This window comes from Notechis scutatus, chromosome 2 (genome assembly GCF_049901735.1).
Source record: "Notechis scutatus isolate UNSWTSFEM ecotype Mainland chromosome 2, rNotScu1.2, whole genome shotgun sequence".
NCBI classification, from domain to species: domain Eukaryota; kingdom Metazoa; phylum Chordata; class Lepidosauria; order Squamata; family Elapidae; genus Notechis; species Notechis scutatus.
The window spans coordinates 118,369,672-118,393,006 of record NC_142010.1 but is presented as its reverse complement, the minus strand read 5'-3'; the positions used below and the strand labels follow the sequence as shown (position 1 = coordinate 118,393,006).

Genomic DNA, 23,335 nt, shown 5'->3' with positions numbered 1-23,335 from the left:
TAAGATAAATCTATTAAAGTTTGGGAGGATTTTATGAGAAGTGATAGAAAAAAAAACCCCTCTTGTTCGATGTACAAAACATACTTGCTAAAAGAAGGATTTAAAAAATGACAACAAGAAACTAGTAGCAGGAGTCTATTTGAAGGACTTCAGAATTAAAGTCATTAAAAGTATACGGAAGGAAGACAAAGTTGGCTTATTCAATCAAGGTTAAGATAGATAAATATATAATTTATATTTGATAAACCTTAGTAGACTTGCTGATAAAAAAATGAACAATGAGTGTTTTGGATTTAGTTTTTAGTTCAGAGATGAGATATGGAGTGAAAAGAGTATATGTTGTAACATAAGGGATGGTGATACATTTGCATAAATTGTTTGGGGTGAAGGGGGAAAGTTACTTATTTTTTCTTACTGTTTTCCTTTTTCCTTTTATTTAAAAAAATCATTGTAGCTTGTATAGTTTTTATTTTTAATTTAACCTAATAAAAATATTTTTTTAAAGTGAAAAGCGATTCTGAGCATCATGCAACAATCAAATAAGACATCAAATATTTAAAAACAATTGTGATAAAATATAAAAAAATATATTAAAAATTTAAAATATGCAAATCACAAGGCATGGAGAAAGTGAATACATCAGCCACACCAGATAACCAGATCTTGGGGGTCTTTTGGAACATTAATAGGGATGGTGCTAAGCTGACTTCTTGGTGTGTGTGTGTGTGTGTGTGTGTGTGCGTGTGTGTGTGTGTGTAGAATGTTGCACAAGGCAGTGCCATGGCAGGGAAGGCTCACTTCTACCAAACATGAGACCCTGACAGATGGTATGCAACATGCTTTCTCTTCCAGATCTAAGGGGAGAGGCAGAGGTAGGAGAGGAGAGGCAGTCCTTCAGATAACCTGGTCCCATGCCATGAAGGGCCTTAAAGATTGAAACCAGCACTTTAATTTGGACCCAGACTGACAGCCAATGGAGCTTGTGGAACAGAGGTGTAATATGTAATATAACTGCCCACATATTTGCATTCTGCATCAGTTGAAGCTTCCAAACATTCTTCAAGGGCAAACCTATGTAGACCCCATTACAGTAGTCCATTCTGGAGGTGACTAGGATATGAGTGATTGTGAATAGAACCTCCCAATCCAGGAATTGGGTTTTGATAGAATCAGTCTAGATCTGTGAGTTATATTAAATCCAGCTCCTTCCCCACCCCACAACCCCACAATAATTGTTCCTTGGGTTAGAAAAGTGGGTTGTTAGATAAAGAAGTAACATCCTTTTTGGGGGGTTACATCTGCTGATTTGTGTACATAAGAGTCAGTGAATTTAGGACTTTGGCAAATAAAAGTTTTTACCACCTTGAAAAATCTTTATGTATTTCAGTAGATAAAAAGTAGATATTTAATAGTGTGAGTAATTACAGAGTAAGTCACAGAGACTTTTTCAAATTTCATGTGTGGTGATCTTTGCAAATGCTCCTGGAACTTTCAGGATACTGAAGATTTCAGCAAGGCGCAGATTCATTCAAAGGAAACTGGAGAGTCAGTTTGGTCTAGTGGTTAAGGCACCAGGTTAGAAACCAGGAGCCCGTGAATTCTAGTCTCGCCTTTGTCATGACTTTGGACCAGTTGCTTTCTCTCAGCCCAACTTAACACATAGAGGAGTTGTTGTAAGGAAAATAGGAGGAGGAAGGTGTGTTGGACATGTTCACTGCCTTGAGTTGTTGGTAAACATAATAAAAGCAGGACAAAAATAAATAAACCTTCCCACCCCCAGGAGTTGGGACTATACCGAAGCCTTCAGTCTAGATGAAATAATTGTATCCGAAAGACTTTTAACATAAACGGATGAAAGCCTATCTTTTGCAGGTATTTTATTTGGAAACCATAGTTATAGCCCTTTGCTAGCACAAGAAACAATTGCCTACAGATTGGGAATTCTCAGAAGATTGGATAACACCCAAATGCTGCTTCAGTTCACTGTTCTTGGAACAGTCTTTCTTCAGGGACTGCCTGCTGGTGGGCACTAAAACCACGCTCTCTATGTTGCCATGATTTCCACTGCTGAACATTTCACTGTTTCGCTTTTCCTCTTTGTTTTTGCTTTCAGAGTTTGTCCCAGAATTCACAGAAAGGATTACAGGGTATCTATTAATTGTTTGAAGTGGCTGAGCCAAGATCAGCTTGACAAAAAAAAATATTTTAAAAATCCAGAATGATGCAACAAAAGCTCTTTTTCCCTCCCACAGTAGCTTGGGTATGCTAATATTAGCAGCTTGAAGCTCCTTTGCCTTGATGTACTCATGTTGCTCTTAAACCACAAACAATTACTCAAATTTGCAAAACAAAACCTTCAGGATATATGGCCGGGCAGCTGGAATTTGGAGTAGACAAAATGATCTGGGTAAAAAGCATAGATAACTGCTTGTCTTGTCTTTGCTATTGTTTTAGGATTGACAGGAAGGCCAAAGCACATATTATTAACTAGAATAAATAAAAATAATTCCTCCTTGTGTACAGTTATTACCAAAATGGTTTTTAAAATTAGTAATTGGCTTTTTCCCCTATACCTGGTGGTTCAGTGAATACAAATATTCAGGATACCCAGATTGATGGAATTCTAAGCATTCTTGGTAATAAAAAAAAATATGTACAGATAGTCCTCGACTTAAAACTGTTCATTTAGTGACTAAGTTACAGCTGCACTGAAAAAGTGTCTTATGACTTTTTGACATGTCCATTACAGTGTCCCATGGTCATTTGAGCAAAATTTAGATGCTTGGCAACTGACTGATATTTATGATGGTTGCAGCGGCCTGGAGGCACGCAATCCCCTTTTGTGTCCCTCTGACAAAGTCAATGAAGAAGCCAGATTCACTTAACAACTGTATTACTAACTTAACAATTGCAGTGATTCACTTTAAAATTGTGGCAAGAAAGGTCGTAAAATGGGTCAAAATTCACTTAACTGTCTCACTTAGCAACAGAAATTTTGGGCTCAATTAGGATCAAAAGTTGAGGACTACCTGCATTGTATAACGAACGAGGAAACTTTCTAGAGATGCAAGAATAACTATTTCCTTTCTGACAGCTAGGAGCGGATCATTAGTGGACGTTCTATGGGTTTTCCTGTAGCACACCTTCTGGATTTCCTGCCAATGATAATTGTCAGAACATTCCATAACAAAACAAAAGTTAATTACCATTTTAGCACAGTGCAGTTTCCATTAGCATAAACACTAGTCATTTTCCAGCAGGAATCCCCAAGGGTATTGTTCCCATGATGCTGACAGTATTAGATCATGGAGATGCAATGCTACCTTACTGAAAGGTGCAATAACATGCAAGGAATGAAGAACACAACTACTAAATTTCTGTACCGAATTACAGGCTTACATTTCTTTAAGGATTTCCTGGCAGGCAGCCCCAGATTTAGACAATTTAATGCAGCAATCTCTGGTGTAGATTTTTGGAAGAAGGTTGCTGGAGTTTAGACATAGAAAAGAGAAGTCCATCTTGTCTTTTTTTTAAGCCACAAATTATGTATCTGTTTCCAGAACAGGCTTGCATTGTGCATTTTCCCTACAGTATTTGAGAATTTTATACATAATTTTATTTTATTTCGATATTTAAAATATATTTTGTATATTGTAATGAAGTTAAAATTTGCAGACAGTTCCAGGCAGAAATATTTTCCATTTGTAACTGGAGTTCTTCCCTATTACCACAGGAAATATACTCGGGAGAGAGAGAGATGAAGCAGTGCCGCATAGAGCAGTGTTTCTCAATTATGGCACGTTGAAGATAGGTGGATTTCCACTCCCAGAATTCTAAGCACTGAAGTACACCTATCTTAAATTTGTTAAGGTTGAGAAACACTGGCATAGAATGTCTTAACTGCTAGCTCTGAGAGTCTTCTGTCTGGCAATTTTCCTTGACTAAAACAAGTACCAGCTGCTGGAATCCACAGAGAGGATTTCCCCCTTCTGAAATCTCCCTGTCATGGAGCGATGTTTATTTGTATCTCACTAATTTCTTTTGAAAAATACCTCACTGGTTCAGTGGGGTCATTGTGATTCCGTATGAGATGCGGTTTAATAGCTACTGCCTCGGTTATCAGCGCATTGTCTCCACAAAGGCCTTAAACATTATAAAAGCAATTTCCTTAAGAGATTGGAGTTCTAGATAGTTTCCTTTCCACATTAAACTCAAGTATTTTCACTATTTATTCCTTTTTTCTTTTTTCTTTTGGCAGAGTTACTATTTCGGTCCAGACTGTGGTATTTATAGCATCATCTGTCTTTTCATTTGTAGCTCCAACAACCTTTGCAGATTAAGACCAGTTCAGCAACCTTGGCAATGCTACAGATTATCTGTCCTGGCCAGCCTGGGTTTATCTCCTTACACCGGAGAGAGGAAGTGGGATTCCTCCACTCTTCCTGAGCGGCTGCTGTAGAATTGGAGCTGACATTCTCCTGAGCAGTTGCCTCCCCCGTCTTTGCCCTCCTGCTTCCTCCCATTCTAAACACTTCATTTGTTGTGAGAGGTTCTGGAACAGCGCTCTGATAGCCCAGCTGCATCTTCAAAGCCGGGAATCTGGGAGGAGAAGCGCCCCAATCAATGGCGTATAAAGCAGATGCACAGCTGAGCCATAGAATCCCTGGATTGCTGCTCTGGCTGCAGGTGCTCCATAAACATGGTGCATGAAGGCCCTTTTTGTCAGAGATCTGTAAGTGCTGCCCTCCCCAAGCCTCCTCTTTCTCCCGGAGCAACTAGCTCTGCTCGGAAAAGCTAGCTTCTCTCAGCTAGCTCTGCTCAGAAAAGGCCCAGCACTTTAACACAGGAAGGGTTTCATAACAACAAGGGCTACAGTGAACCCCCCCACCCCCACCCCCCCAAAAAATTGCATCAGGCCTTTTTAGGGGAATGGTTGCTAGCCCAACACTGGGCAGGTGCTCTGTGGACAATTGGAAAGTATTTTTTACATGGGAAGAATTGTTTCTCGGTAGGAGAGTGTTTTTCAGAGTATTATACCTAAGAAAAATAGAATTCCATTACAACTCCTTCAAATATTGCTGCTTGTAGCCTCCCCTTGGCTGTGTGCTAAGGAGACACTGAGAACAATTAATCAACGGAACACCTGCCTCCCGAAGTTGCTCCACCACTGGAGGTTTTCTATCTACAATTACTGCACAAGCAGAGATACTGGGTTGAGATGACCTCCATTATATAATTTTCTTTAGTTATCTAATCCTTGTCTATGTTTGCAGCATGTGTGCTCTGTTGCTGAAAAGTAACATAATGGAAGGACCGAAACAAACATTTCCTAGTTTCTGAAACAATACAGAGATACCTGATAGTTCCAAGAAAGAGATAGCTGCATATCTCACTTGTGCATGTAAGCAACAGAGGGGAGAAGCAAAAGAGAGTAAATCACAAACTATCTGTTGCATCATTGTGATGCAAATTCCAGCCTTTGGGTGAGCCTACCCCACACAAATATGTAAGGGGGGCATTGTAATCCCTGTTTCTGCATTCTGACAAGATTATGGCTTGCTCTGAAGACCTCTGCTTGTGCACTAATATTTTCTTCAAGGAATATTTCTATGTATGCAGTGGTGAAATGAATACTTTCCTCTTGTATAACATTCATGCATTTGAAAACAAAGGAGAATCTCTGTACATGTTATCCAATAAGCAGAAAAGAATAAATGCTCATATTTTCCCTTAATTCTTCTCTATCATATGTCAGATACCTCACATTTGCTCTCCCTGCTGTGTTTTTTTTTTAAGATCAGCCTTGCAACTTTGATAGGTTCAAAAATCTCCCAGGGTTGTTTGCCTTCAAATGGCTTGTTTTGGTTCTTATAATGGATTTGCATTTTGCAAACTTAAATACTCCAGAGTCATATACTGTAGGCCGAATAATATATCCTGTCATACTTTAACGTATATTATCTAAACACAAATTCCTAAATGATATTTTCATCCGCTGTTTAGGCACATTGGATTGTAGTTTTACTGTTACTATTCCAAATCTGATACCTATTATTACATTTAAAATGTAACACGTATTGCCCAATTTAAAATACATCCCAACATTTCTTAACCTGCTGTCTACGCGTGTTGAACTAAAACTTCCAGCCATGGACTCCGTTGATGTAATGCAGGGGTGGGCAAACTTTTTGGCTCGGGGGCCGCATTGACTTTTAAAATTTGACAGACGGGCCGGGTCAGCACAAGATTTTTTGGGAATCGCCCCCTTCCCCCCGTCTTCTCCTCCTTCCCCTCCCCTCGGAGGCCCCTGAGTCAGGAGTTGCTACCGCCGGCGCGCTCCAGTCCCGCATTGCGGGAAGACGCTCCAGCCTGCAAGCTTTGCCTTTGCAAAGTTTAAGCCTGGAAGCACCGGAAAAAAAAGGGGATCGGCGGGGACTCACCTTCGGAGAGGTCGCACTCGAAGGTGATTTCGAACTCCCAGCTGGGGCCTTTGCAAATTTCTTTTCTTTCCTACCCCTAGATCGCTCCGCACTGTTTTGCAGCTTTGGGGGCCACGCGCTGGGGCAATATGCCACACCCAGCGATTTTTTTCAGGGGCGGGCGGATTGGACAGACCAATGGCTGCGATTTTTTTCAGGGGCGGGCGCATTGGACAGACCAACGGGCCGGATGTGGCCCGCGGGCCGTAGTTTGCCCACCCCTGATGTAATGAGTGATCCTCAGGCTTCTGAAATGTTTAAGGATTGTCCAGGGCTGCCAATAGTTTGTTTCCCCTTCAACCCACCTCTTCTCCTTTTCTATTCAGTCTTTCCTATTGAACCTCCAATAATCTTACATAGTTTGCTTTAAATTAGAAAAGAAGTGAAGAAATTCTTCTTTACAGTTGGCAGAATCTACTGGGACCTTTTTTTTAAAAAAAAAATTTTTTTTAATTAATTTTCCAAATTTTAAAAAACAAAAAACAAAACTTTATACATTGTTATCAACTTCAAGACATCTTTTGCATTTCATCACATTTTTCAGTATGTGTATTTATTTATTCCTTTACCATTACATCTTACTCTTACCATAAATCAATATCTTTTATCCTTACATCTCAATCTTCTCCATGCTATATTTACATATTCCCTCATTCTTTTCCTAATTGCCATTTTATTTTATTTTTATTTCTAAACCACTCATACCAGGCATCCCAGGCCCTATAATAAATTGAATCCTCTCTGCCTTTTATTTTCATCATTAGCCTGTCCAACTCTATACAATCTATTATTTTTTTTAATAACCATGCCTTCTGGTGGAACCCTTTTTTCCTTCCAGAGTTGTCCGTATGAAATGCTTGCAGCTGTTGATATATGTAACATAATATATCTATCTGTTTTATTGCATTTTTGTGTTATTATACCTAATAAAAAAGTTTCCGGATTAAATTCATTTTTCTGATTCGTTATTTCTTCTATCCATTGTCTAATTGTATTCCAATATTTTTTCACTTCCTGGCATGTCCACCAGGTATGAAAATAAGTGCCTTTTTCTTTTCCACATTTCCAACAATTTGGGTCTGAATTAAACATTTTTGCCAATCTAGCGGGGGAAGGTACCATCTGTAGAACATTTTGTATTGATTTTCCTTGTATGCTGTGGATGTAATTAGTTTGTAATTTGATCCCCACATTCTCCCCCAATTTTCCAGGTCTATATTATAGCCAACATTTTTCGCCCATACCACCATCATCTCTTTGACCACCTCCTCTTCCATTTTAAAATCTAGTAGAAAGTTATATATTCTTGAAATCATTTTCTTTTTCATTTCTTGTAGAATTTTATCTAATTGATGCTTTTCCATGCAGAAACCAAATTGTTCTTTGTCCTTCTGATATCTCACCTGGATTTGCATGTATGGCCACCAATCTATCTTTATATTTTGTTGCTGTAATTCTTGTCTCGTTTTTAATCTTCCTTGTGGGTCTAATAGGTCTTTGTAACACCTCTTTTTCCCCAGATCCATTGCGTTTGGGTATATTTGTGCTTCCATAGTTGACAACCAATTCGGTATTTTAGTATAATGATTCTTTTTAATATTGTTCCATGTCCGAATTAATGAATCTCTAATCATGTGTCTCTGAAAATATGCATGCTGTTTACATTTCCCATCCCATAGGAAACTACGCCACTCTCTGCAAGTCATGACTCTTTATCGACAATACTCTTCTATTTTCCAGGTTGATCCAATCTTTAATCCATACCATAGGCGTAGCCTGATAATACATTTCCCAGTCAGGGAGTCCAAAGCCACCCCTTTCTCTTTTGTCCTGTAACTATTTCATTTTTATCCTGGCTTTTTTCCCATCCCAAACAAATTTACTTATTATTCGATCTAATTCTCTAAAAAAGGTTTTATCCTATCTTATTGGTACAGTTTGAAAAAGATATAGTATTTTTGGTAGGGTAGACATTTTAATTGCCGCAATTTTCCCCAGTAGTGATAGCTGTAATTTCCCCCACGTTTCCAATTCTTTTTTTATTTGTATTATTAATTTGTCATAGTTATCTTTTTTAATTGAAGAGCATCTTGCTGTTAACCAAATGCCTAAATATTTTACCTTTTTCACACTTTGTATTCCCAATTTTCCTTCTAATTCTATTTTTTGGCTTATCTTTTAAATTTTTAGTCAATAATTTTGTTTTGTTTTTATTAATCTTAAGGCCTGTGACCTTGCCAAATTCCTCTATTTCCTTTATTAATTTTACTCCCGTATCCTCTGGATCTTCCAGAAAAAATACTATATCATCGGCAAATCTTATAGACAACGATCTCTCATCCCTTGATTGGCAATCTCTATTCACTGGATGCAATACTGTTGAAGACCATTACAACATATTTTTACTTGAAGTCAAAAGAGTCATCAAACTATATGTACCAACAACAACTCCCAAAACAAAACAAAAAAGCAGATTACCCATAACAATAAGGAAACTTCAATCCAAAAAGAGATCACTCTGGCGGAAAAACAAATCTGGTCACGTTGCCAATTTCAAAAGCCGATACAAAAATTTATGCCACCAGATAAAGACCGAATGCACCAATTATCACATTAAACAAGAGGAAAACCTTCTAAGCACCAATTCCACCCGTGCTTTTTACAATTTTGTAAACAACAAACTAAAAGACTCAAGGTCCATCCCACCCTTGACAGGACCTGATGGTAAAGACTGCAACGACGACACCATTAAAGCCAACCTCTTTAACACATTCTTCGGCTCAGTATTTGTAAACAGCAATGGATCATGCCCAGTATTTCCTAGCCGTACCACAGATAACAACAATGATCTAATACATATCGATTTTACAGAAGACAATGTTGAAAAAGCACTATGCAATCTAAAACCATCTCTATCTATTGGACCGGATGGAATATGTGCCTACTTCTTAAAAAAGCTATCCACTGCCATAGCCAAACCTCTAAGCATAATCTTTGAAAAATCTTTCAGGACCAGCTCCTTGCCTAACCTATGGTCACAAGCCACAGTCATCCCCATCTTCAAAAAGGGAGACCCAAGCCTAGTTGAAAATTACAGACCAATCTCCTTATGCTGCGTCACCTGTAAAGTCATGGAATCAATTATTAACCAATCCATCATCCTCCACTTAGAGACAAACAACCTACTCTCCAATAAACAATTTGGTTTCAGAAAAAAACTATCCTGTAATCTGCAACTCTTACACTGCAAAAACATATGGACGACACAGCTCGACCAAGGCAAAGCAATAGACGCAATCTACATAGACTTCTGTAAAGCCTTTGATTCAGTGGTACACGACAAACTACTCCTAAAAATAAAATCCTATGGTATCTCTGGACAACTGTATAACTGGATAGAAGCATTCCTGGCAAACGGACAACAAATGGTCAAAATTGGGAGCATCCTATCAAATTCTGTACCTGTCAATAGTGGTGTCCCCCAAGGCAGTGTTCTAGGACCAACTCTCTTCATACTCTACATAAATGACCTCTGTGATCATATTAAGAGCAATTGCGTTCTTTTCGCTGATGATGTAAAGCTGTTCAATACCACAGACAATACTGCTACCCTACAAAAAGATCTTGACTATGTATCAGAATGGTCAAACAAATGGCAACTTCAAATCTCAACAAATAAATGCTCTGTCTTACATATTGGCAAAAAAAAATCAGAAAATAAAATACAAGCTGAATAGTCAAGATCTTGTTGATGACCCCAGCTCTGTAAAGGACCTTGGAATACTCACCTCTAATGATCTAAGTGCTAGAGCCCACTGTAACTACATAGCCAAAAAGGCATTAAGAGTTGTTAACCTAATCCTACGTAGCTTTTTCTCTGGTAATATCACACTACTAACCAGAGCATACAAAACATTTGCTAGACCAATACTCGAATACAGTTCATCAGTCTGGAACCCACATTACGTATCTGATATTAGCACAATTGAGAAAGTCCAGAAATATTTCACAAGAAGAGTTCTCCACTCCTCTACTCTTGTAGAATACCTTATGCCACCAGACTTGAAATTCTAGAACTAGAAAACCTTGAATTACGCTGTCTTCGGTCTGATTTAAGCATGGTATATAAAATCATACATTGCAATGTCCTACCTGTCAATGAATACTTCAGCTTCAACCATAACAACACAAGAGCACACAATAGATACAAACTCAAAGTTAACCGCACCAAACTTGATTGCAGGAAATACGACTTCAGCAATAGAGTGGTCAATGTCTGGAATACTCTACCCGACTCTGTAGTTTCTTCCCCAAACCCCAAAAACTTTAACCTTAGACTGTCTACTATTGACCTCACCCCTTTCCTAAGAGGTCTGTAGGGGGCGTGCATAAGCGCACCAACGTGCCTACCGTCCCTGTCCTATTGTTTCTCTTATTCTTCTTTTATTTTTCTTATATGTACCCATTTCATGTATTCACAACTATGTATACACTTATACTTATTATCTTGTAAACAATTGGCAAATCAAATAAATAAAAAATAAAATAAAATAAAATGCCTGTACCTTATAATACTCCTTTTTAGTTAAAGCCCCTTTGATTTCTACATTTTTCCTAACGTTTTCCAATACGTTTTCTAAGGTAAGAATAAAGAGAAGGGGTGACAGTGGGCATCCCTGCCTTACTCCCTTGTTGATCTTAAATGTTTCCGTTCTGTCACCGTTCATTATTACACTGGCCGTGTGTATCGTATAAATTGTCAAAATCAGTTTAATAAATTTATTGCCAAATTGCATGCTTTTTAATTGTTGTATTATAAACTTGTCAATTAACATTGTCAAATGCCTTTTGTGCATCAAAGAAGACCATTGCCAATTGTTTTCCTGGGTTTGCTTCATAATATTCTATTATATTCAATACCATTCTAGTATTATTTTTAATTTGTCTATTAGGTAAGAATCTATTTTGGTCACTTTGAATGATCTGATTAACGGTTTTTTTCAATCTTTCTGCCATTATGGACATAAATATTTTATAATCAACATTTAAAAGGGATATAGGCCTGTAATTTTGAATTAATTGATGGTCCGAATCTTCTTTTGGGATCAATGTTATATATGTCTCTCCCCATGATTTAGGTAATTTTGCTGTCGTCAGTACCTCATTATAGAGTTCTAATAATTGCATTTCTAATTTTCCTTGGAGCGTTTTATACAGTTCCCCAGGGAGACCATCCGGTCCCAGTGTCTTATTGTTTTTCTGTTTCAGGATTGCCTCTTGCAGTTCTCTTAATGTTATTTCCCTGTATATCTCTTCTTTATCCTCTTCCGGGATCATAGGTAGTCCTTTTCCTTCTAAGTAATGTTGGATATTTCCCTCTGGTACGTCTTCCCTACTATACAGTTCCTCAAAAAAACTTTTAACAATATGCTTTTTCTTTTCAGTTTGATGTTGTAGTGTACCATCAGTGTCCTTCAATTGTTGGATTGCTCTTTTTTCTTTTTCTTTCTTAAATCTATAAGCTAGCCACCTTCCTGGCTTATTCGCATGTTCAAAGTAATTCTGTTTTATCTTTTTCATGTCCTGTAACCATTCATCTTGTGCTTACATGTTCAATTTATGTCTAATCATTATCCTCTCCGTATTTGCTGTCTTATTATGTGGTGTTTTTTCTAGTGTTTTTTCTAACTCCTTAAGAGTATCTAGTAGTTTAGATTGTTCTCCTTTTCCCCCCTTGTATCTACATGTATTATATGAAATTGCTAGGCCCCTAATATATGCTTTAGTCGTGTCCCATAGGTTTGGAATTGATGTTTGTTGTTTTTTGTTTTCCTTCAGAAAGAACTCCAATTCTTTTTCCATCATCTTGACACATTCTTTTTCTTTTAGGATCTCCTTGTTTAGCATCCATCTTCTGTCTACTGGGACCTTTTTACTCACTTCATTGAAACAGCTGAATCCTTTGTGCTGAATAAATGTTGCTGATATTGCTGATGTTGATTTCTGAAACTCTGAATTTCTGAAAAAAATATTGCATCTGGTAGAGGCCAATATTAATCAAGAAAACAATATGCAGAAAAATAATTCATTCCCCTTTCCCACTGAACAAATTGCCTTCCTCTCCCAATTGCATTTTGGTTTTAAAAAGAAGAAAAGCAAAGCAGAAGAGCCTCTTGCATAAGATGTAAGCACTGAAAGCAAGAATCTGTTTTTTAAAATACAGATAGGAACATCGCTCAAGAGACCCTGCTTTAATCTAAGCAAATTCAGCAGAAAGAACTGAGATGGGTAGAAAGAGCAGGGAGGAAAGAAATTTGGAAATGGAGGGCAGCAAAGGGTGGTCTTAATGCAGATGCTATAGGATAGCTCAAGTGGGAGATGTAATGAGTAAAGCTGCAAGGTGGAAAGTACCGGTAGAAATTCTTGCTGAATTTGTGGACTTAAGGAAGACATAACTGAGGAGGAAAAAAAAAACATTTTTTTTTGCAACCATCGGTGATGGCTTTATTAAGAAATGGACACTTAACAAACAGAACGTTGGACGATCAAATATTTTGGTACAGTAGTAGTTTAGGATTCTGAGGTAGGAAATCATAGGGATCTAATTGACTGGTTGGTTTGGGAAAGGTAGGCAGGTCCTTTGTTGATTGGGAGTAGCTGGGGTGAATTCTACTGTTAGGCAAATCGGGCATTTCAAGAGGAAGCAGAGCTGAGGCAATTCATTGTGAAGGAGACGGGATGTTGAGGTCTTCAACTGATTGAGGATGGGATGGGGTTTGGGAGTACTCTAGGTTGCAATTCCCTTGTAAGGATTGGGCTCTTTGGTTTAGATTGAATTGGGGGGAGGCTTTCTCTGGAGCAGGAAGGATTAATTTGGGTCTGATGGGATTAGGCAAAGAAAATAAATTGCTTTGGCCTGTCATATTTAAAAGATGGGGTGGGAAAGGGATGCAGTCTCCATTTTGTTTATTTTTTTCTACTACAGGTGTTGCTTATTTAATGACCACAGTAGGGTCTGGCAGCTCAATTATTAAGTGAAGCAATCACAAAGTGATTGCTATTATGATCTTCAACTTTCCTTTGCTTTACAAACCTCTGAAGGTTGTAAATGTGAGGATTGATTGTAAAGTTATTTTTTTCATTGGAGCTATAACTGCAAAATGAGTCACAAGGACTACCTGTTCAGACATTAGAAGGGTATCGATGTTCTCTTGTTCTGAGCTGCTTCCCTACATAGTCAGAGGAACCTGGGGTACAACACCTCACTGAACAATTGTCAGGAAGGGACTACAAGGGTGGGATACTGTTATTGCTGTTCCTGATAATGCTGGTTTTCCAAATGCAGTGAACCACATAATTATATAATATAACTAAACCTTAATCCTAACTCCTCCATTTTAAAGGGCTAACAATCTCTTACAGCCGGGCCTGTAAAACTATAGCGATCATCAGTGAGGTCAGGCAGAGATAAGTGACTCTCTCTCTCTCTGTTCCATTCAACTAATGACTTTGTACTCTTTGTCCTGCCTATTAGAACAATCAGTTTTACATTAGGTTAGTCAATTGGTATTCCTTTCTTCTCTGAATCATGGACCTAGTTTCTGGGATGTCCCCTTCAAAAACAGCCTGCTGTTTCAGACATTTCCAGCTGTGCTGTCACTTCCCACTCAGCATGCATGTCTTTTGTGTCATTAATTTACCCCTGAGTTGACCTCCCTTGAAAGAGCAGCTGCAAGGCTTCAGAGGGGCTTGATACTTGCTAGAGCTAAATTAGAGCCATCTATTAAAATTAAATTATCCCAGTGGGCCATAAATTAGGGATAAGGGAGGAAAACCACCCTGCTGCAATTGTTCCCTTCATCCAATATCAGGGGCGATTTTCAGTTCCTAACTGGGAGACCCCACCTAAACAATGGGCCAGAAGAATCTCAGTTTCCTTGTGGCCTGGACATTTAAATATTTTCTAGTTCAAAATGCATGTGCCCTTCTTTCTCTCTGTGTGTACAGAGTAAATATTTTGCAAGATTAGCGCCTTAAACACAACTTTGTGTTGACTTTGTGGAATAATTTTATATTTTTCCTGTCTATGGCAAAGAACTATCAGAGACCATAGCAGCAGATTTCTAATGCATCGGCTGTATTACAAATAGCTATATGGAAATGAGTTGCCAGTTTCTGGCCTCGGAAGGAAGAGTGCCAGCCATGGCATGTTATTCTAATGCCCCTGGGCCTCTCCCTTGGCTGACAGAAGCAAGGATGCTTTCTTGCAGAAAAGTTAAAATTCCACCACTGAGGATAAGCAAGGCGGCAAGAGATGTTCATTACTATGGTAGTGCTGTCACAAGAAGGGTTCATTTTTTTTCCGTATATGTGGAATTAAGTTAGAGCACAAACATTTATGATTGCTCATGTGTTGTAGCACCAACCATATTGTCTAATTATGCCTAAAGCCTGTGAAAAGTTTTCATGTACACTATATCCTTCATCCTCCCATTTAAACATGCTATAATGACACCCCACCCATGTTTTCCTAACATCCAGTGGACTTATTTATCAACTCATGGAGCAACCAGTTCAATCATTTTCTTGGCACTATATCAATTACTTTAAATGCCAGATTAATTATTTTGCCTTACAAAGCTTTCTGGACACTGTGATTGGGCTGCCTTTAATCTTTCTGCTGCTTACTGACCTTCCCTTTTTCCATGCTGTGAGGTTAATTTTTATCTCCTCTGTTTTCTCATCTCCTCTTTGGTCTTTTGAAAGCTAGGATGCATGTCCTTCTGTAAAAGAAATGGGCATAGTGACAGAGCATGTGCATCCATTTTTTCCTCCTTTGGAAACCTGCAATTTTCTCCCCCCAAAAATCATGTTTCAGGAGATTTAATGGGAATGACTTTTTTTCCCTCCCGAAGTGGGGCCTTTGTTCAAAGCCATTGTTCAATTAGTCAGCCAGTTGGCTGGCAAAAAAAGAAAGAAAGAAAGAAAGAAAGAAAGAAAGAAAGAAAGAAAGAAAGAAAGAAAGAAAGAAAGAAAGAAAGAAAGAAAGAAAGAAAGAAAGAAAGAAAGAAATTTACCCTCTGTGTTTTCTGAATGTGTTGCTTTTTAGCAATGTGCATATTGACAAAATGATGGGTATCGGACTCACTATGTATTCAGGCTGTGTATACCTAGGCTGTACCTATTATACACATCACAATTACAAATCAGGGAAGTGCAGACGGGAATCATCAGAGCTATGGGAAGTGGGAGATAAGGTTACTCAGTGACCCGAGAATGTTAAGTCATCAGTATCCATGATTACTGCTGCATGGATAAAACTACATGGTAGGGCAGGATTTCTGTCTTGCAGAAATTCCATGCCTATCCAAGCTGGGAGATCATGAGATTGTTGACAAGCCTGATTCTCTTCATAGATGAAAAAGCCAGGTTGGGTCTTAGCTTCTTCTGTGTCTCTGGATTTAAACTAGCCCATTTCTGGGAGCTGGTAGGAGAGCAGTTGGGAGAACAGAACAGCACCATTCCTTTTCTTGCTGGCAAGATTCGAAGGATAAGTGAATTCATTAGCGACAAGTGGGTGTAAGAGAGCAGGGATACAGCAAAAGGGAATCTGATCCCTGAACTTGGCTTTGAGTCTGCAAGAAAAGGAACTAAAGCTGTGCAAGATATAGACTAGAGGCCTCCTGCCGGCCTCTGTCCCAGCTGCATTCTCTCTGGCTTTGATTTGCAAATATTTGGTCCTCCTCCCATCAATCTTTCCTGAACCTTCCTTTCTCATCTTCTGCCACTTCCTTATCTCCCTACAGATGGCACTCCCTTGAGTGAGCTCTCCTGGTCTTCCTCTCTGGTGGTGGTGGCCGTTTCCTTCTCAGGACTCTTCACCTTCATCTTCCTCATGTTGGCCTGTCTGTGCTGCAAGAAAGGGGGCATTGGCTTCAAGGTAAGTTCAGAGGGGAGGGCCGAATCTCTCTGGCTGCCTATGGCATAGCAGTGCATAAGACAAAGTCTTCGGCCAAGTCCATGACATTAACCCAGCTTTTGCCATCCTGGTGGCTTCTGGATGCATAGCTGGGATTTCTGGAGTTTGTCATCCAGTTAATCTAAAAGCCACCAGGCTGGGGAAGGTTACAATAAAATGTCCTGTTGTTTGCAAGGAGAAGGAAACAGTGTTCAATGTGAAGACAAAGCCGGAACCTGCTTTTACCATTAAGTTCCTGTCAGAATAGTCCTGAAGAAACAGTGTGGCCCGGCCTGGAATATAAAGAACAGACAGAAATTTAAGAGTCAGAGGAATGACGTGGTGCATTTTATGTGTCAGACACGAGAAGCATGAGTCAAGCAATCTCAGCAGCAGGGGGTTGCGGCAGGAGGGCATTCAGTTGGGTACGGAGGAGGTGTGGACTGGGACATCAGACTAAAGCCTTGTGGCAGGGGCTTGCTGAGAAGCAAACCTCTGAGCACAACAGGGGATGGCTGTCTGGCAGTGTGACAGAAATACAAAAGGCCTAATGAACTTTTGCAAGCCAGAGGCAGAAGCAGATGAATGGGAGCATAAGGAACCATCTTATCCAGGTCAGATTCTTGCACATCTAGGTGCGATTCAACAGCATTCCTCATGGATTTCGGGTAGAGGAAAATCCTTCCTGTGATCTGCTACTTCATCTTGCTTAGCAGAAGATACCAAAGTGTACATGAGTTCCCAGTTTCACACAAAACGTTGTGTGAATGCAAGATGCATTTTCACTCTTTCTGAAATGTTGTATAGAGGCTTAGGCCAGGCTTTGGCTTCCAGGAACATGGTTTTTATAGAGAAACTTTATTTATTGTACATTGAACAGTTTGGGTCAGTTATGCAGGTACCTTTCTAGTCCTGCTCTTGTGTGGGTTTAAAGGTCTCTTCCACTATGGAGTGAGCGTGGGAGGCCTGGTTCAGGAAAAGTTTACAGACTTTTAGGGAAAGCAACTTCCTGGGGTTGCACTGTATCGTGAGGTGCAGATGGGAGTCCTGGAAAAAATAAAGTGAAGAGGCATCAGTAGAGAAATGTAGAGAGGAGGAAAGAGTTAAAAGATCGACTTGACATAGCAAAGGCAGGGGTGGGTTTCTACCGGTTCTGTCCACTCTGTAGAACCGGTAGCTCTGAAGAGCAGCAGACATAGGACCGGTTCTATGTCTGCTGATGTTTTTGCCTACCCGGGCTCTTACCTGATCTTTATTTCCTGATTTTTCAACTTCAGCTGCCGAATGAGGCACAGCTGCAGTTAAAAAAGCAGGAAAAGAGGGCTGTTTCAAAGACTGCATCTCTGCACACAGCATGCTGATGACGATTTACAGGCGCGCGGCTTGCTGCATGCAGGGAAGCTCCTAAATCCCGAACCTGTAGTAGTTAACCCTGTCATATCCCACCCCTGAGCAAAGGGGAATTCTTGAGAGTGATAACTGGATGCAGTTCCATCAAGAGATGATGCTCAAAGTTTCCTGCCTGTGATGTTTATGGAGATTCTCAATCATCCAGGTTGTGGTTTTCCAAAAGGCAATGGAACTTCCTTGTTTTTATTTTCCTTTGAAAACATTTAGCTTCTCAACATTTTCAAAGGAAAAGAAAAAGTCCAGTTACCTGTTGGAAAAAGCACCTTTGGGATCTCCTGCCTGTGATCTATTTCAATTGCTTCTCTTGCAGGCAAAGGGCTCTTAAAAGAAAGCTCCCCCTCCTTCTGTTAGTCACAGAATGAGTTTGTGTGTTCTGCTGGCTTCATCTGGAGCTAGAGGATTGGTGCATATTGTGTTACATATTGCTCAGCAGAGAGACAAGAGCCTAATGTTATGACCCAGGAGTAATTCTCTGTCCCTTCTTAGCTGAGTACTTGCCTTTTAGTCCTCAGAAAAAAAATCTTTTAAGTTAAGTAATTCTTATTTTAAGTTTAAAGATACAAGTACTTGTTGCTTGAGTACTTCCCAGTTTGGCAAGCATCTCCCAAGTGTAGTAGGCTGCTCTAGAAAGACCCAAAGGAAGTGGGCAGCGATGTGATTTCAGAGGCACAGAATGTGCTGGAAAATGCTGCCCCCATTGCTGGCATTCTTGTGGAGGCTCTTGGCCAGCCATGGAGGAGGAGGAGGAGTGTTCAGAGTGGAGTGATAGACAGCTCTGTGCAGTCACAGTTTATAGAGGTCGCCAGGTTCCACAGTGGGAACAATGAACCACTTCAGAATCCTCCCACACTGCCTATATAGGGGCACAAAACAAGTTTGTGAGAGGGGCTCTGCGCTCTCCTCTTTGGAACAGCCTCAGAAAGACAGCAGCTCAAGGGTATCCAAGCTTAAGATGCTCCCCGGGAATGCTCACCCTTTCCTACCTGATTGCTGGGGCAACCTTCGGTAGGAAAAAGTTCATCCAGGTAATGAGAAGAAGCTACTGGTCTCACTCTGCAGAAGGACTGAATGAGAGTGAAGAAGGCGAAGTCTTAGGCAGGGATGGGCAGGTGGGGCAGATGGGTGAGGGATGGGGCAGGGTTGATGGGGGTGCCTGGAACTCCGCGTGCAGTAGGTGAGGGGAGCAGAGCACCAAGGGATGGTGCACCTATTAACACTCTTTCTCTGGGCACTCTTGCCTAGAGCTGGAGAAGCGAATCCCGGGAGAAGAGGCTGAGGATGGTTTTGAGGTGTCTGCCCTGCACGGGGGCCAGCACAGTGCCCAAAACAGCCTGTAATGTAGAACTGGGGAACCCTGGGCAGCCCTCCCCCTGCCCCCTGACCAAGGTGAGGCTGCTTCTTCCCACAACTGTGCTTATGACTCTGTCTTTCACTGGGTGGGTGGGGGGGTAGGGGGGAGGGAGCAGAGCAGCCGCCGCTGACCACACTGAGAAGGCTACTAGATGGGTTGTTGCTCTGCATTTGGATCCCTTGAAGTCTGCCTACTTCTCCATGCAAAGGTGAGGTTGGGTCAAGGGCCGGAAGCAATAGCCCTGGCTATGACCTTGCCCCGTGGACCTGCAGAGAGTCTGGGCAGGGAATGCTGTCTTTATTTTGCTTTCCTCCTCTCTTTCAAACCTTTGTCTCCACGGAGCATCTTTTTTTCTTTCGGAGCAAATTTAAAATTGGCTGTCATGAAATACATCTGAATCTTATCGCCTTGGGCTTCGCCCTGAACCCTGCACTGCATTCCTCCACATGCATAGATCTGTGGGTGGAAAGATTTTTTTTTAAAAAAAAAGAAGAAGAAGAAAAAAGAGTGACTGAGTGCACGGCTGTCTCTGTTACCCCCCAATTGTGACGGGGCATGTTTGTAGCTGGATGGGAAAGAGTGATTGTATACTTTGTGTGCCTCTGTCATGGTTTGCCTAGCTCCTCCTGCTCTGGAGGTGGTTATCCGAAATGGAATTGCACAGATGGGAAACTCTTTGTGTGAATCAGCTCTCCACATGGTTCCCTTCTCCCCGCCTCCCCCAGGGAGCAATGAAGTAGTGCACGGAGCCTTTAGGTCGCGGTAGTGATCCTTAGCCTGGCCAAAGTGTGCGTGGGATCGGCTTCGCTTCACATGTTCTACAATTCCATTTCAAGCAGCCCGATCCATGTGGTAGGACTAAGGTGTATCTGTCCATTGGGCTCTTTTCCCAGTCTGTGATGGGAAAACCATATTATGGGAGAAAATAGGACAGTTACAATGCTGTTACACTAGACCACATGTGAGGACTGTAGATTCAGTTCTTCTCACAAGTGTGTAACACAGCGGTGCGTGCACAGATTTCTCTGCTAGTGCTGTATGGCAGTGAAGTGACATTGTTTTTCTTTCCCTTCAGTGTGATTATTCACACATGGGTTACCTGTGTGAAAGAATGGACATGAGTTCTCTGCACCTTTTCGTGTGTATTTAAGAACAGAGTAAATTTCCATGTATTGGGTTAGCCCATTGGTCCATATGGCTTGGGATTTAATCAATATTTCAGGCAAAGGGTCATCCCCAGCTTCCTCTGCAGATAGCAAGCACTGAGTCGGGGGTTCTTTGCATGGCAGAATTTGTGCTGTGTCGCTGAGCTACAGTCCTTTTCTTATTTGTGTATTGCTGTGGAATATCTATAAAAGGTCATCTGTGTATGAAAACATAACTGCTGGTGGTAGTGAGGATGATATTTCAAAGCAGCCTTTATCAGTCCAATCCTTCCTGATGTTTGCTATACAACTTCCCCAGTTCCCAATTACTATTGAAATAGCTGGGATTTTTAGGGATTGCAAACCAACAACTGGAATGCCGCAGGTTGGGGAAGGCTGCTTGAATGAGTCAAAGTTGCTTTGCATGCTTTATTGCCATAATTCTTCCATCGAGAGGAGGATTATGTGTCTAGAGATGACCAAATGCATGTCCCAAACCTTTTCCTCTCCCCATTCTTAACATTGTTCTATTGCCCCATTCTACACTTTTATTCTCCTTATCTTTTTTTGCCCCAGGAATTCAGTAATGCTGACGGGGAGGAATATCCTAGTGAATTCTCAGCTCAAGGCTCACCAGCCACCCAGAATGGCCCTGAAGTTTATATTCTGCCTCTCACCGAAGTATCTTTGCCAATGTCTAGGCAACCTGGGCGCTCAGGTAATCTAGTGAAGCATTAAGCTTACTTCATTAAACATCCCCCCCCCCAGTAGATAGTTGCAGCAGTGATTTGCATGCTTTGTGTGTACAGAAGCCTTGACAAATTAATGCTGTCCAGATGTGTAGAGCTACAATTCCCTAGGTTCCAGAATTCATGCTCAGCAAGTCCCACAAATCCGGAGATTCCCATTTTAGAGAGAAGTAACACCTGGGTAGCATCTGTTTGGGAAAGAGAGTCAGTAACACTTTGAATTCTTCTGTTGCTGACAATCTTGGAATTATCACCTAGATTTTGTGCTTCCAAAAAAGAAACAAGGGGCCCAATTTTTCACAGCTATCGGAAGAAATCTTCCCTTTAATTATTGTTATTATGCTGTAATGAACTGTGAGAATAACCTTGAAGAAGGGGAAGTGCGCATACAAATAGCAGCTCTAGAGATAGGCCAAACGTGAATGGCAAAGTAATGAATATTAAAACGGTTTTTATTATAGGGTCACAGTAACAGAATCTTGCAACTCTGAATGTGCCTCCCCTCCCCTGCCTTTCTCCCAAAGAGAACAAGGGGAGGGCCAGCCTGACATGTTTTCTCTAATTCCATTCCTGCTGTGGCTTCAGATTTCTCTTATCTCATCATGGTCTTGGCTGTTCTCTTGTCTTACTCCTCTTCATCAAAGTTATTCTCACAGTCCATTACACATGCAGATTCAAGTTGATTAAAAAAGAAGTGGGAAGGCAGCGTTTTTGCACCCAATCAGCTCAATGCTCTTTAGGACTTGGAATACTTACGCCATTTTAAAGATACACACTTTTGTAGCGTAGAATCCATCCCACCAAGTATTTCTATCACAGTAAACATCTTAGACTTTAAAAAAAAAAATCTTTTTTTCTTCTACCAAAGATCGGCATAGTTATCCCACTGCACATTCTTAATATGTTCCTTCAGTAATGGTACATATCCTTTCATAGAAAAAGATGGCATCGAACAGTGGGATGGAGTGGGGGACATAATAGTAATGGCACTACGGTATTAGATCATCTGTACTATTAAGAGCTGCATACAAATAAATAGATAAAATATGCCATTTTGGTGCTGCATAGAATGACCCAGAGTGTCTACACTTTACATCCTCCATATATATGGGGACTAAATTCACATAGGTCTCAGAGATTGCCTGGACATCCTGGGAATGTAACTCAGATGCATTTAGAGAGCACAAGCTCATTCACAGGCTGTTGCTTCTTCTCCTTCTTCTTCTTTTCTCCTTCTTCTTCTCCTCCTCCTCCTTCTTCTTCTTCCTTCTCCTCCTCCTCCCCTTCTCCATCAGTCTTGACTCCCAGTGACTGCTATACACAATAATAAACGTTTAGAATATCCATGTTGCTAAGGAGAATGGAAAAGAGCAAAAAAGACAATAGAGTTAGAGTTAGAAAACGTCATTCCTTCTTATGTCCTCTATTCATCATCCAAGGCTTTGCTCTGAATATGTTATGTATTTTTAATATAGTGATCTTTCTACCTTGTAAAACACAGATTTTATTTTGATCTCACAAACCCCAGTGCTTGAAGTGTCTTCTTAAAACCTTTTTTAATGGAAGTCTTTTCTTTACAAAATACCTTTAATGCCACCATACTAATTTTGTTGGGTGTGTCAGTTTTGAGTTAACATGATGTACTCCCCGCCCCCCAATGTTCTGCTTTTTAGTTTAATATTTCATTGCTATAGGCTATGGGGCTGAAATAATAAAGCCTCCTTTGGTCAGAAAGCTCTCCAGATGTGTGGATTTCAATTCTCAGAATCCTGTAGCCTGCATGACCATGGCCAAGAATCTTGAAAGCTGAAGTCCATTACATTTGGAGTGTGGCCAGGTTGGTGATAGCTGCTATAGTGAGGTAGAAGCTTTTGAGTTATGTAGAACATTTCACCAGAAAATCAGACATTCTGTGTAAAATGAAAGCTTTTACCGTGAAATATTGCTTGATATGTTTTATATACATCCCCAACCTCTGTTCAGTAGAGGTAATTATAGCTAATGTTACAAGAATTGCCTGCAATGAGCTAAAGTAAGACCACACTAGGCCTCATAATGGTATGTGTCCAACATTCTTGGTTTATTCTCCCAAGATCCTGTTCTGCAGATAACTGCTTAGATGTCTTCTGTCCTTTTGGCCTCAGACATCTTTTTTTGTGTACTGCAAATCTCCAGGCTTCATCTCTCCCAACCCACCTTTGTCAAGGAAATACATGAGCTTGGCTGGATTCCCCCACAACCCA

At 40.4% G+C, this 23,335-nt stretch overlaps 1 protein-coding gene across 11 annotated transcripts in view; it reads left to right on the top strand.

Moving 5' to 3' along the window:
- LMTK1 (lemur tail kinase 1) overlaps nt 1-23,335 on the top strand; it is an 84,839-nt gene that overhangs the window by 31,767 nt on the left and 29,737 nt on the right. For 4 of the 11 annotated variants that reach the window (XR_015747703.1, XM_026675746.2, XM_026675741.2 and 1 more), the window contains exons 2-4: nt 16,286-16,419; nt 19,090-19,233; nt 20,920-21,061. Coding sequence is in view for 9 of the 11 variants with exons in the window: in XM_026675739.2 (XP_026531524.1) it covers nt 16,286-16,419; nt 19,090-19,233; nt 20,920-21,061 (420 nt within the window). In the remaining 2 variants the exon portion in view is untranslated. Of the gene's footprint in view, nt 1-16,285; nt 16,420-18,725; nt 18,873-19,089; nt 19,234-20,919; nt 21,062-23,335 lie in introns of those variants that run through there. The other 7 variants (XM_026675743.2, XM_087955984.1, XM_026675744.2 and 4 more) reach the window with 4 other exon arrangements.